Here is a 14,417-nt window from a genome sequence, read left to right as displayed (position 1 = left end):
TTCTGGCTCCGCCCAGCACTGACATGTGACTGTCCCCTGGGATAGGTGAGACTGCTGATCCCTTATTTTCAAACCTGAAAGTTGACAGCTATGATCTGAAGGAACACATATCCCTCACCCTAAGCGTACAAGTGAAATTGTGTCAGGTTTAAACCTGGCAGTCTAGATAACAACAGTAACTTCTACCCATTTTAGGGGTGTGGAGTGAGCTTAAGGAATGGCTGATAGAAAGCTTCCCTTCACAAATCAAGGTTCCTGGGACTAAACAGATCCTGGGACTAAAGCTCTCCCATTCTCTCCTCTGTGCCACACCATCCCTAGGCTGGGTATGTCGCTATTTTTAAAATGTCGGCAGCAAAAAGCAAATCTTAAAGGAATTTGAGCAACGACAACCCATTTCCCTTTCATGTTGCAGTCACCTTTGACTTCCAGCTTGCAATCCACTATGGCCTCCCCCAGTTCATTGACAGCCTTGCAGGAGTAAGTGCCGCTGTCAAAAGGGCTCGGCTTGCGGATGTTGAGGGTCAGCACTCCCTGGTTGTTTTTCTGCAGGAACTTTGGGTCCCCGCTGATGTCCATTTTGTTCTTCATCCAGATTATTTTGGGCTGGGAACAGACAAAGAGCGAGAAGAGATTAAAAGGAATCCTGAGGAAAGGAATCCCGATCATCACACACTCCATTCTAAACCACTTGTCATGGATTGAATTGTACCACCTCATACGCTCAAAGGGAAAACAGTTGCAACCAAAAATGTGTGCAAAAAAAATCCCCAACCTATCCAGTTTGATGTATTATCATTGAAATTGAAAACCATGTAAACCTTTTATCCCTGGAAATGAAGGTTTGTCACCCGTGTGCTTAAAAAACAAAAACAAAACCCAAGTGTGCCAGATTTCAGGTGTCTTTCCAGCGCTCAAAATCTGAAAAGAGTTCATATTTCAGCTTGACAATGCATCCCATTTGTAGTAGATAGACCAACCTCTTCTTAAAAAACGCCAAGGAGAATCCACAACCTCCCAAGGGAGTCATGTCCACCATAAAACAGCTCTTACTGTCAGAAAGTTCTTCCTGATGTTTACTTGGAATCTCCTTTCTTGTATCTTGAAGCCATTGGGTTTGAGTCCTACCCTCCAGAGCAGGAGAAAGCAAGCCTGCTGTATCTTCCAGGTGACAGCCCTTAAGATATCTGAAGGTGGCTATCGTATCTCCTCTCAGTCTCCTCTTTTCCAGGCTAAACATACCCAACTTCCTCAACCGTTCCTCATGAGGCTTGGTTTCCAGACATTTTATCATCTTGGTTGCCCTCCTCTGCACACATTCCACCTTGTCTATATCCTTAAATTGTGGTGCCCAGACCTGGACACAGTATTCCAGATGCGGTCTGACCCATGTTTCATTGAGCATTCATTGTGATTTGTCTACAGGGTGGTTACAGGACATTAAGCACTCGTTCTGATTTGCTTGCAGGGGGTTCACATGTCTACCTATTAAACATTCATTCCTTTCACTGCATTTCTGCATTGCTTTTCCAAACTGCAAAAAAACCTGGGCTTTTTAAAAAGCGGATTTGTTGCTCCAGGGCAACCCAGCACTTTAATCCACTTTTAACTGTGCAAACCTCAAAGTTCCTGTATGCGCTAGATTTCCTCCCACAAAATACTGACTGGCACGCTGGAGGAACTCTTGGAGAAATCAATTAAAACATGCCAGCAGAATTGGGGTGGAGGGGTGGGGGTTGGCCCTAGCAGTTGAGAGAAGGCTTAATCACCTCCCTCACAACACACTAATTATCTCTGGTGGTACCTTGTCATCCTCCTTATGAGGAACAAAAAATGAATGGCTGGAGGCGGGGGTGGGGTGGAGCACAGGCATGTTTACTTTATGGTAAATTAGCAGCATCTTCAAAATCATATTCACAGTATCTGACAATTATTGAGGCGTTGGAGTGTGTTGCTATTAAGAAAAACCCTCAATTTCAATACTGGTTATAATTTACTGAATCTAAGGTTTTATTTTTCTCTTATTTGTAGCAACGCTTTTTTTTTTTTTTAAGCCTAACATTTTGGAAGTACCATCGTTAGTCCACTGTTCACTTCCCCTGTCTTCATGCTTTTCCCTCCTCCAGTTATCTCACATCCCTCTCAGCGCCACATTCCTAGTCTTTTGATAACAGCCACTCCAAACAACTCGACATCATCCCGTTCCGCCTCCACACTCAGCACTTACTTTAGGAAATCCTCTCACAGCACAGTTCAAGGCAGTGGTATACCCAGCCACGACTGTCCGGTCCACCAGTGGCGTCAGGAACACAGGTGCAAGGCTGAAGTCGTGTTCCTTGTAGTTTAGCTGTTTACAGATTATTCCTGAAAGGGACGGGTGGGGAGGGGAGGGAAACAGCAAATCCATCAGCGGATCTTAGGCATGGGCAAATTTGGGCTGCAAGGCCTACTATATGCACGGACCTGGGAGTAAATCAAAGAACTGGAGAGTTGGAAGGGATCCCAAGGGTCATCTGAGAAACTCAACTAAAGCATCTGTGACAGATGACCATCCAGCCTCTGCTAGAAGGAGAGCCCACAACCTCTCGAGGGAGACTGTCGACAGGGCCGTCTCGTCATAGGGGCTGGCTGGCGCTTTATCACTACCCGAAGGAGTCTCAAAGCGGCTAACATTCTCCTTTCCCTTCCTCCCCCACAACAAACACTCTGTGAGGTGTGTGGGGTTGAGAGACTTCAGAGAAGTGTGACTAGCCCAAGGTCACCCAGCAGCTGCATGTGGAGGAGCGGGGAAGCGAACATGGTTCACCAGATTGCGAGTCTACCGCTCTTAACCACTACACCACACTGGAATTTGTCCATTTCCCCCCTCAAAATATAGTCCGGCCCACCACATGGTCTGAGGGACAGTGGGCCAGCCCACGGCTGAAAAAGGTTGCTGACCCCTGGTCTAGAAGGTGCAGACCGCCGCCCCTTCTGCTAAGCCCGGGTGGTCCCATTCCCCGACCGCTAGAGCAATTGCCAGCCACCATCTGGCTCCGCCACATTTACCAGATTTCTGGATGTTGGCAGTGTTTTTGGAGACCCCGGGAGCTTCGCTAAGCCCACAGATGTTCTCGCTGTAGACTCGGAAGTAGTATTCGTTGCCGATGATGAGGTCAGACACTGTGCAGCGGGTAAGGCGGTTGTGCTCGTATACTGTGAACCACTCCTGCGGAAGGAGAGCAGGGACAGTCAGAGAAATAGCTGCGGGGGGGGGGGGGATCTGAGCCACAGGTGTCCACCCACCCCCGAAACAGCAGAGAGGTGTGCAGGGTCCACAGAGAGGGAAGGAGTAGATGCTCAAGAAGTGGGATGAGAGGCGATGTAGGAATGAGGCTCCCTGGTTGTGCATAAGTGCCTGATGCCATTTTGGCAGTAGGCAAGGGAATGGTGTGTTTTTTTTATTTTTAAAAAAATCAGCCCGGCTTTTCTGTTTTATGCATTATTTTATCTGGCTGAAAGTTTCTCCTGCTGCTGCTGTTGTTTTTTTTTACATGCTGTTTTCTGTGCTGTACTTCTACAAATTTGTCATTTGGGTTCTTATTTTTACTCTGAAAGGTTGCAGCCTAAAATAAGAAGATATAAATCATACATACGTATATATATATATATATATATATATATATAGAGAGAGAGAGAGAGAGAGAGAGAGAGAATGGAAGGTAACTACATCATGTCCTCCAGAAATGAGATCTGTGCTCCTTTGATGTTGCTCTTGTAGCAACTGCTGCCTGGTCTTCCTGCTGTGAATTTTGCCACTGGCAAAATGTGACCCTTCACAGTGGTAGGAGAAGTTCTCTCTCTCTCTCTTTCTTTCTTTCTTTCTTTCTTTCTTTCTTTCTTTCTTTCTTTCTTTCTTTCTCTCTCTCTCTCTCTCTCTCTCTCTCTCTCTCTCTCTGATAGTGTCAGCCGTAAATGAGCAATCTGAGCATGTTTGCATGAATTAATTCTGACTGAATTGGGGTCACTAACTTAGGATGAGAGGCTGCTTCCCCTTTGCACAACTATTCAGTATTCATTTGTCGCAAGTTTTTTTTATATACTAACCAACTCACAAAAGCAAGCAGCGGGGTCTAAAACTGCATTGACGGCTTTGTACACGCCATATATTTAAAGCATTTTTAAAGCACACGAGTTACCCCACCTCAGGAATCCTGGGAACAGTAGTTTGTGAAGGGTGCTGGGAATTGTAGCTCCACGAGGGGTAAAACTACAGTTCCTGGGATTCTTTGGAGAGAGTTGTGTGCTTTAGATGCATAACACAGCCTAAAGAAGTCATGGGGGAATGTTTAAAGAATTTGCCCCTGTCAAAAAGGATTATAAGGCCGGCGCTGAGCAAACATCTCTAGGGAGAGCATTCTGCAATTGGTGTGCTGTCACCAAAAAGTTCTCACCTCTGGTCACCTCTCAACTTAGATGGCAGGGGCACCTATAGGAGGCCCACCGCAGAAGATCTTCATGTGCAGGTAAGTACAAGACAGGTGGTCCTTCAAGTCACCTGACCCTATCTCATGAAAGGCTTTAAAGACCAGCGTTTTTGAGCAGGTCCTGGATATGGACTGGAAGCCACTGCAGTCGTCGTCATTAATGGACCTAGCTAACCCTATTAGTTGATTTCAATGGGTCTTCTCTGAGTAGGACTAGCACTGCGTACAACCCACAATGTCCTGCCTCGGTTAGTCTCTTGCAGCGTTGCAAGGTAGCCGCTGGCACATGTTCTCAGCGAGAGCCAGGGGGGAAACCGAGCCCATTGCTAGACTTTGATTCATCATTACTAGAAGCAGAAGCCCAATAGGGAAAGGGAGCCACCTTACCATGGTCTTCTTGTCAGCTTTTTGGATGGAGTAGCCCGTAATCTCCGAATTCCCATCGTCCTTGGGAGGTTCCCACTCAACTAAGGCATTAAAGCCCCACACTTCCTTCACCATCACGTTGTGGGCTGGACCTGGTTTCTCTACAGAAGGGATGGAAAACAACAAGGGCCGCATCACTATGGATAAACAGGGAATGGTCCCTTATCCAAAACGATGTAAGCAATTGCTAAAATGATATAAACAAATACAATAGACCCAGCAGCTCTCTAGACCAGGCATGTCCAACAGGTAGATCGTGATCTACCGGTAGATCACTGGACGTCTGTGGTAGATCACCGGCTCCCCCCAAAAAAACTTTGGCTCCCCTAAAAAAGCTCAACATCTTTGCCCTGCACCCCTAAAATGAACCTCCAAAAACAGGGCTTTCCTCCCTAAAATAATAATCTCAATGTCGCTTTCCCCTTCCCTAAAAAAGCTCAATAACTTTTACGTGAACCCCCCAAAACAGGGCTTTTCTTCCTTAAAAAAAAAAAGCTCAACAAAAAGGGGGTAGATCACTGCCAGTTTTTAACTCTGTGAGTAGATTGCAGTCTCTTGGAAGTTGGCCACCCCTGCTCTAGAGCATATTAAATGGGGATAGCTAGCATGAGTGAATCATTGAACCCATCTCCTGTAACCTGCTAAAATGCTGTCAGCAGGCTTTGGGGCGAAAATGCAGGGCTCCTCCACTCAGCAGACCGAGCAAATCCAGCAAGGCTGGCTTGTCACATTTCAAAGTTATGTAGATAATACACAATATCATCTCGAGAGGGGAGCCCGTTAAGAACGGTAAGACAATAGCCTGAAACGACCCAAAGGCGCCCTGCTGGAGTGTCATTGGCTGAAACGGATGCAGGAAGCAGCTAATTCAATACATGGTAGATACATGCAACACAAACAGGGGGAGACCCAGCCCTGTCCGCTGGCGCTAGGAAGGTGGGGTGGGGGGGTGGGGGGGCGGAGGGCAGATTTGCGGCTAGCACCTTCTCCAACGTGCTCCGCTTTCAAAGGCAGATTTCCCAGAAGGCTCTTGGAAGACGCTAAATTTCACTTCAAACATTCCGCCAGCCAAATCGGGATTAGAGGAGGCGGCTGATCAGAAAGTGCCTGTGTCTGGGATGGGGGGGGCGAGGGGGGGCTTTTCGGCGGTGTCGGGAGAGGTGACATCTGGCTTAAACCATCAGGGTTTAAGAAGCTTAAATATAGAATGGAAGAACATGATCTCTCCCCCACTTACCATGGGGGAAGGGTGGGAGCTGATAAGAGATGGTGACACAGGCAGAGAGGGACAAGGAGGGGGGAGGAAGGGGTACCAGACACCGAGGAGGTCCGGATGGGCAGGGTGGCGCGGGGGGGGGGGAGGTAAGAGAGTGGTTGTGGACACCAAGTATGTCCCCCAATGGAAGGGGCAGAATTAGGGATGGACAAATCGGTCCATTTCACTTTCTCTGAGTTTCTCTTTCCTCTGAATTCTTATGCACGTTTCCACATCAGTGTGCAGAGGCGAGTGGGTGTGAAACCATGACGATCTCATCTGCTTGTTAGTGCAAATACACGCATTTTTGTATGCAATTTTGCCTAATTTTTGAAAAGCAATTTCTCCTAGTACTATCATGCATTTTTTCTAGCACAAGGTTTGACCCTTTTGGAATGGTTGAATCACAGAATGGTAGAATTGGAAGGGGCCCAGAGGGTCATCTAATCCAACCCCCCCATGCAATGCAGGAATATGCAGCTGCCCCATACAGGGATCGAACCTGCAACGTTGGCGTTAGCAAAACCACGCTCTAACCGACTGAGCTACCCAGGCTTTATTATGGTGCGGCTTTATTATGTACATGACTAAAAATAAAAACAGAGAACACCCCTCACAATAGGGGAGGATGGTAGCTAACACAAAATGTTTATTGCATTCTATACAAATGGTAGTCTGGGGTAAGAACTTAGTGTGTTATTTGGATGTTAAAGGTAAAGGGACCCCTGACCATTAGGTCCAGTCGTGTTCAACTCTGGGGTTGTGGCGCTCATGTCGCGTTACTGGCCGAGGGAGCCGGCATACAGCTTCCGGGTCATGTGGCCAGCATGACTAAGCCGCTTCTGGTGAACCACAGCAGCGCACGGAAACGATGTTTACCTTCCCTCCGGAGCGGTACCTATTTATCTACTTGCACTTTGACGTACTTTCGAACTGCTAGGTGGGCAGGAGCTGGGACCGAGCAACTTGAGCGCACCCCGTTGTGGGGATTCGAACCGCTGACCTTCTGATCAGCAAGCCCTAGGCTCTGTGGTTTAACCCACAGCGCCACCCGTGGATGTTATCTTGCATCTATTGCCCAGCTTCTGGGTTAGGGTGGGATATTTCATTACTTATCTGTATTGTGATGCCGTATGTTGAAAGAATTTAATTCCGGAAACACATTTTGAATGTTATTTTCACTGATGTGTGCACTGGCTTCACCCTAGCACAGACATTTTTGTACACATTCCTTGGCAGGAAAGCTGCACTGCAAAATTCAGAAAAGGAAGGGTTTTTGAAGGACGGCTGTGTGTTGGTTTGTGCATTGTTTCGCAATGGGGTCTGTTGGGATGCTTGCTTTTAAATGCAAACTGAGTCCAATTATTTTCTCCTCTCCCTAGACAGAACCCCAGTGGGGCAGAGGCCAGGAGGCAGCTGCCACCCCAGCTAGACGAGGAGGTGCCTTGCTTCCATGGGCAGCATCTTCTGAGGTTGCTGTGCAGCTGGCTGAAGGCTGCCTAGTGCCCTGCCAACTCTCCCCTCTCTCCCTCTCAGGCCTGGGAGCTGGGAGCATCTCGGTCTCCCACGGGGAGAGAGGAGACTGATGGAGCAGGCCTGGATTAAAGCTTGTTAACAATTTAGCAGCTGCAGCAAGAAGGAAGGAAGGGGGAAGGGAGGAGGGAGAACAGAGACTGCGCCCACCCCTTGCATCCCTCTAAGTTGCCAGGCCATCTTCCAGCCGCCCTGGGACAGCAGAGCTCAAGCAAAGGAAACTCTCGGTCTGTGGGCTTTGGGTTTAGGGTCACTGGTTGGCTGCACCTCTTGCCTTCCAGGAAGATTATAATGGAAGACCAGCTCGGCCCCACCCATTGGCCAGATAAAGGAAGAGGAAAAAAGCTGTTCCAATGATTGCTTCCCTCTTCCCTCCCTGCTCCTTTCACCAGTCGATTGTGATGAGCCTGTGGGCAGGAGCTGGCTCCACACATTTAAAGGACGTTGCTTCCCCCCGAAGAATCCTGGGAATGGCTGTTTTGCTCCCCAGCACCTTTTAACAAACCACAGTCCCCAGGAGGTGCTGAAGTCATGGGCTTTACTTGTACGGTGTGTGCCCACCCAGCTACTGCCTTCCCTTTGAATATCTGTACAACACTTAGAAAATGTTAGGCCCTTTGTGTTTCTTCATCTCCCTCTCTGACTACCTACACGAAGGCGAGAATGGGCCTCACCAAAGACAGAATCTGTTACAAGATTTGCGCATTGAGCTGGGTGGGGTGTTGAACTAGACCAGTGGTTCCCAAGTAGCTAAGCACCCCTTGTTTTTCAAAAGCCAAACCGTGAACCCCTTACTATTGAATTTTTTTTTGATATCTCTATCTATGGTAGTTTTTGTCACGTGAACAGTGCCACGGACACCCTGGGTGGGTTATGCGGACCCTCTTGGGTATGTGGACCAACAATTGGGTACCACTGAACTAGGCGTTGATTGATTGATGGAATTACAGTCGTACCTTGGATCCTGAATGCCTTGCGACTTGAACGTTTTGGCTCCCAAACGCCGCAAACCCAGAAGTGAGTGTTCTGGTTTGCGAACGTTCTTTGGAAGCCAAGCGTCCAGCGAAGCTTCCACAGCTTCTGATTGAGTACAGGAAGCTCCTGCAGCCAATCGGAAGCCGTGCCTTGGTTGTCAAACGTTTTTGGAAGTCAAACGGACTTCCAGAACAGATTCCGTTCGACAACCAAGGTACAACTGTAGATGACCGCCAGTGTCCTTTCGGCTCTAAAAACCACATGATTCTAAGAGAACTTGAGACAACACACACACACACATCTCCCTCTACACCAGGCATGTCCAACAGGTAGATCGTGATCTACCGGTAGATCACTGGACGTCTGCGGTAGATCACTGGTAGATCATTGGCTCCCCCCCAAAGAAGCTGAACAACTGTGGCTCCCGTGCAAAAAGCTCAACATTATACCTCCTCCCTGACAAAACTCAACAACTTTGAACTGAACCCCCAAAAAGGGGGTAGATCACTGCCAGTTTTTAACTCTGTGAGTAGATCGCAGTCTCTTGGGAGTTGGCCACCCCTGCTCTACACAGTCTCCCCATATTCAGAGGTGTAGCAAGGGGGGCCGTAGGGGGCGGACCACCCCATGTTCCATAATGGAGGGGGTGACAAATTATCAAGGAACAATTACCGCCCTACTAGGGCAGTTCATAAAAAACTTTTTTTTAAATGCCTGCTCCAAAGGTCTTATCTTACTATACTAGGGATTATATAGCTATATATGAAATTTCATGCATATTGGATAATATCTTGACTCTCCTCCACCAAAATAGCTGTTCACTTGGCTGTTTTCCTATGTCGTGAAGGCTGAAATTTCAGTTCAGTGGAGCACTTACTGTTCCCAACCCTAACCCTGTGGAAAGCCATCTAATTAGACTTGAATTTGATTTTGAGATGTTTTTAGGAGGTAATTTAAATATTGTTTGATTTTATACCAATGTTATGTATCTGATGTTAGCCACCCTGAACCCGACTTTGGCCAGGGAGGGCGGGATATAAATAAAAGTTTTTTATTATTATTACTTGTTATTGTTCCTTTGTAAGAAAATATGAAATAATGTAAAACTATTTTTGCAGGGGGGGGATCAATGGAGGGAGTGACAAGAAATTTTCCGCACCGGGTACCACCTGACCTTCCTACGCCTCTGCCCATATTCCCCTGCCCTGGCTGGACCCCCAAAACATGGTTAGCTTTTTTTAAAAAAATGTAAATTTGCTGTTGCAACAATGAAATCTCAAAGGAAGGCCGGTCCTCCTTACCAACAACCCGGATCTTGATGGTGGCCTTGTCCTCCATGTTTTCAATCTTAACCGAGAGTTCGTAGAAGCCCGAGTGGTGCCGTTGAGCTTTGCGTATGAAAAGGATGGTGTCCAATTCGGAGGTGCGGACGTTGACCTCTTTGGGGTCCAGAGGCTTCCCATCCTTTGACCAGGTGACTACAGGGCGGGGTTTACCCTGGAGATGATCAAATGTTTGGCATTGCCTCAGAGGCCTTCATTCTAGCAGCAGCCCTTCCACTCATCCTGCCCCACTTTCCCCCACATTTTCCACCAGAGCTGGAAGCTTTTCCCACCTGAGTTCTCGGTTGGCGCATGAATAGTTTTATGCAGGCATAGGCAAACGCAGCCCTCCAGATGTTTTGGGACTACAACTCCCATCACCCCTAGCTAACAGGGTCAGTGGTCAGGGATGATGGGAGTTGTAGTCCCAAAACATCTGGAGGGCTGAGTTTGCCTATGCCTGGCTTTACGTGTCTAAAAATCAATAAATGAAAGGAAGTTGTGTTTGTCCATAAGGGGAGGAAATTCAAAACCCACAGCTGGCAAAACTTTTACAGCTGTACCTTGGAAGTCAAACGGAATCTGTTACAGAAGTCCGTTTGACTTCCAAAACATTCAAAAACCAAAGTGCGGTTTCTGATTGGCTGCAGGAAGCTCCTGCAGCCAATCGGAAGCCACGGAAGCCCCGTTGGACATTCGGGTTTCCAAAAAACGTTTGCAAACTGGAACACCCCCTCCCGGGTTTGCGACGTTCGGGAGGCAAAACGTCCGAGTTCCAAGGCGTTCGGGATCCAAGGTACAACTGTATTAGGAGTGCCAACCAAAATGTCACCTAAAAAATGAGTTACTTTCGGACTTCTCCTGCACTCTTCATAGAGGAAAGACCCCCCAAAATATGAGGAAAATAAACTGACAGGATGTTGTAGGCATACATTCTACATTTGGGCTTGGACCTGAATTGGAGACTGCAGAGGGAATGAGTCTGAAAACACTGCAGTCGGATGATTACTCCTAAGATGCTGGGATGAGGAGGCTCTGGCTGTTTTTTGAAAAGAAAGTTTTTCAGTTGCTTGGGGGGCAACCTTCCTTTGGTAGGAAGGTTGCAGGCTAATGGGGCTGACATTTCATCAATGGGAGATCATGGTTAGGAAGTATTTGGAGAGCTTTCAGAGGTTAGCCATCAAAGCTCGGAGGAGAGTTTTGACAACCCCAGAAACAGCACTGAGAGGAAGGGCTGACAGAAAGACTGCGTAGGTAAGTTATTGTTTGTTTACCTAAAATTGTAATAGGAACATGAAGCATGAGGCAGAACTTGAATGAGGAGGGGCTTCAAGTGAAACTCAAAACTTCCGGACTTCCGGCGGCGACGCCATTGCGGGTGGTCGTGGGCTGCTTCGGCTGCGAGGCGCCCAGTCCATCCCGGGGGTTTGGAGCCCCGCTACCGCAAAGCGGGGCTCCGGTGGGGTGCGGGAAGAGCGTCCCGCACCCTGGGCTCCCCGGCTGTGCCCGTTGTGGCTCCGAACCCTTCCCTCGCTCCCCCTGTAAAGGGGGAGTGGGGGTGAAGGGACGACGGAGCCGGGCTATAGGGGACATGCCCCAACCGGGATGTAAATGCGGCGACAAAGCCTGTGATGAGCGTCTAAGTTCTACCTGTCTTAAACGATCTGAAAGAACCCGGTGGTTGTGAGTATTTGACTGACTTTTCTATTTTTGGAACGATCCGGGGGGAAGAGGAAAGGGAGCCTGCCTCCCTCCCTTCGGGAGAGAAAGAAAGTAACCAGTTGAAGTGACTGCTGCTACAATAATGGATACAAAGTGCTCGGAATTTGAAAACTGAGACTGCTGAGTTTTCCCTTTGGGGATTAAGTGGGGAGAAAATATCTCCATTTAAAGTTTTGGTCTTTACACTCTGGCTTCAGAAAAAATGGCGATGGAAAATTTGGACTGACGTGGGAAATAATTGAAACAAAGGAAGGAAGAGACAGGAACTGAAATTTGACACTCACTCACCCTCCCTTCCAAAATGCTGGACTTTGTGTTTGAACTTGTTTTGAACTCTGGTCTAAAGGATGAAGAAATGCTTACTGTCTTGAGGCTGGAACTGCTTAATCGGAAATTGCAAGTCTTGAGTGGGATTATAAATAAAAAGAATCTATTTTCCACAGAGGAGGCTTTTCAAAAGTTTTACACAATGGAAGCAAACCTTGGCAAAGAGCTGGAAGGGGTGCTTGAAGGATGGTCTGAAATGACTGGGCAACTCCGGGAAAAGGAACCGTTTGCTGGGGGTGGCAGCCCTGGAACGGGAAAATTTATAATATCCAGACCCCGAGGTGGGAGCTCGGGGGCAAGGGACATGGAATTAAGATATCTACAAGAAGCAGAAGTATGGTACAAAGAAGCGGAGGAGCCCAGGAAGGATGTGATGTGTACCCTGAAGCTCGATGCAAGGTCTGTTGTGAATGCTGCCTGGATCTGTGGACATTTGGGACAAGAAGACAACTGGAGGATTGGTTCTGGCGAAAGACAGAGAAAGACAATGGACAGAGGGGGGTGGGATGAAGTATTAAATGTAAAACCCAAATGGTCTGTTATGGTATCTGAAATCGGAGAGTGAAGTTTGTTGATTATAAGTTTATTTTGAATAAGCAAGGAGATATTGGATTTTAAGTTAAAAGCAGCATGATAAAGGACAGAAGAATTAAGTTTAGTTTTTATAAGAATATTCTGTTAAGATTTATGTTATAATAGGACGATCAAGAGAACTGTGCTATCTTTAATTGAAGTTAAAAAAAAATTATAGAGAAAAGTTGTTAAGAAAGTAAAATATGGATTTAAAACCGAAGGTGAAAAGGCGGGGGAAGTCAAACGTCAAGATTCAGAAATAGAAATTTTTTTTTGTAAGGTATACAAACAAGAAGAAGAATCCTGGCATTATGTGTATTTGTATTTGTTTTGTATTTGTAGGTGTGGGTCTGGGTATGTGTTGTATTATGAAAATGCTAATAAATTCTTCATTAAAAAAAAAAAGAAACTCAAAACTTCCTCAATGTTCTTCTGGGTAAACGTGAATTCCAGGGTGGGTGGAATCCCCAAAGCCAGCTGCTTACCTGGAATGGGATCACCAAGTTGACCTGTTCTCCAACTCTCCTGATGTACGTCGTCCGGAGTTGGCGAGGAAGGCGGATCTTGGGCTGCTCTGTAAGGAGAGAGAAAAAACAAGTGGGTCACCTCGGGAAAAATTGGAAGGCACCCGCAAGGAAGGCAGGGGTGGAATAAGAGGGAGGGAAGAATGGGAGTTGTAGGCACCCAGCCTACTACTACTACTACTACTAATAATAATAATAATAATAATTTTACTATTTATAACCCCACCCATCTGACCAGCATACTCCTGGCACTGACTTAATATTTAGGAGGAGGACTAGGTGTAAAAGCCACGCAAGAGGTCCTGGTCCCAATTAGACACCTCTACTCATTCCAAATCAATGTGGGGGTTTAAATTATAAGCCCACCAATGTCAGACAAATATAGTTTCTCCCACAGAGGTGCAGGGGCAAAATATCACCTCTTATTTGCTTCATAGCCTTATCGCTTCAGCAGCTGGTTTCAAAAAGAAAATAAGGAGTGGGCTGAAATCAGGAGGTGCTAGGGCCCCGATCCATATTGGGGCCACAGTGTGGGTAAAGTCCCTCTCCCACCACTTCCACCAGGGGTCCTGATCTGGATTGTACCCCCTCACACCAGCAATTTATATTTAAAAACCACTTGCACAGCTGCTGATGGCGTGAATGGTGTAATGGCGCCATTTATATATTGAAAACGTTTGTACGGCTGCTGATGGCATGAATGGTGTGTAGTGTCTAGTTTGGGCCTCGGAGAGACCAGAAGCTTCTCAGCCTTTAGCTTTAGGGGGCTAATAAATTAAAGGCTAGATTGGAAAGCAGGTTCTTTGGTTGATGGCAGAGCACGGGTAAGGAAAGACAAATGAACCTCATGGGGCAGGAAGTTCCACACGCTGGAGGTCACCACAGAAAAGGTCCTGTTGTGTGGCCTTACTTACCACACCTCAGAAGTTACAAGGGTTGCATATAGAAATATGTTCCTAATTCAAGAACCTCAGAGGACAGGCAAGTTCGTCTGGGAGGAGGTAATCCTTTGCCAATTGAATTCATAATCCATTTAGGACTGTAAGGGGCACATATAGGGCTTTCATGGTGTGGTAAACAGAGACATTACTAAGTATATAAAGGACGCAGGGCACAAGCGCGTGACCCAAATCTGCATGAAATTTGCATAAGATGGCAGTTGGTTGGGATCCAAACTTTCCAAAGCCAGTTTAGGCACACATTGGGTTGGATCCAGATTAATGTGTCGTACTCAGAGCACACCTACTGAAATAAAGGGGATGAGTTTATGACAACTAAGTTTAGTCTTACTGAT

The 14,417-nt window shown here is 47.0% G+C and overlaps 1 protein-coding gene and 1 non-coding gene across 2 annotated transcripts in view; both read right to left on the bottom strand.

The window, feature by feature from the left end:
* The window catches only part of MYBPC2 (myosin binding protein C2), a 64,256-nt gene that overhangs the window by 1,428 nt on the left and 48,411 nt on the right, over positions 1-14,417 (bottom strand). The window contains exons 23-28 of the mRNA XM_033168999.1: positions 13,085-13,173; positions 9,957-10,152; positions 4,854-4,993; positions 3,049-3,208; positions 2,228-2,364; positions 420-606 (exon numbers count right to left, since the gene is read on the bottom strand). Of these exons, the coding sequence (XP_033024890.1) occupies positions 420-606; positions 2,228-2,364; positions 3,049-3,208; positions 4,854-4,993; positions 9,957-10,152; positions 13,085-13,173 (909 nt within the window). The remainder of the gene's footprint in view (positions 1-419; positions 607-2,227; positions 2,365-3,048; positions 3,209-4,853; positions 4,994-9,956; positions 10,153-13,084; positions 13,174-14,417) is intronic.
* On the bottom strand, positions 6,629-6,702 carry TRNAS-GCU. The gene has a single exon. It is a non-coding gene; the product is annotated as a tRNA-Ser (tRNA).

The sequence above is a fragment of the Lacerta agilis genome, chromosome 14 (assembly GCF_009819535.1).
Source record: "Lacerta agilis isolate rLacAgi1 chromosome 14, rLacAgi1.pri, whole genome shotgun sequence".
Lineage (NCBI taxonomy): Eukaryota > Metazoa > Chordata > Lepidosauria > Squamata > Lacertidae > Lacerta > Lacerta agilis.
Note: the sequence above shows the minus strand (reverse complement) of the source record. Positions and strands in the feature narration are given on the sequence as shown.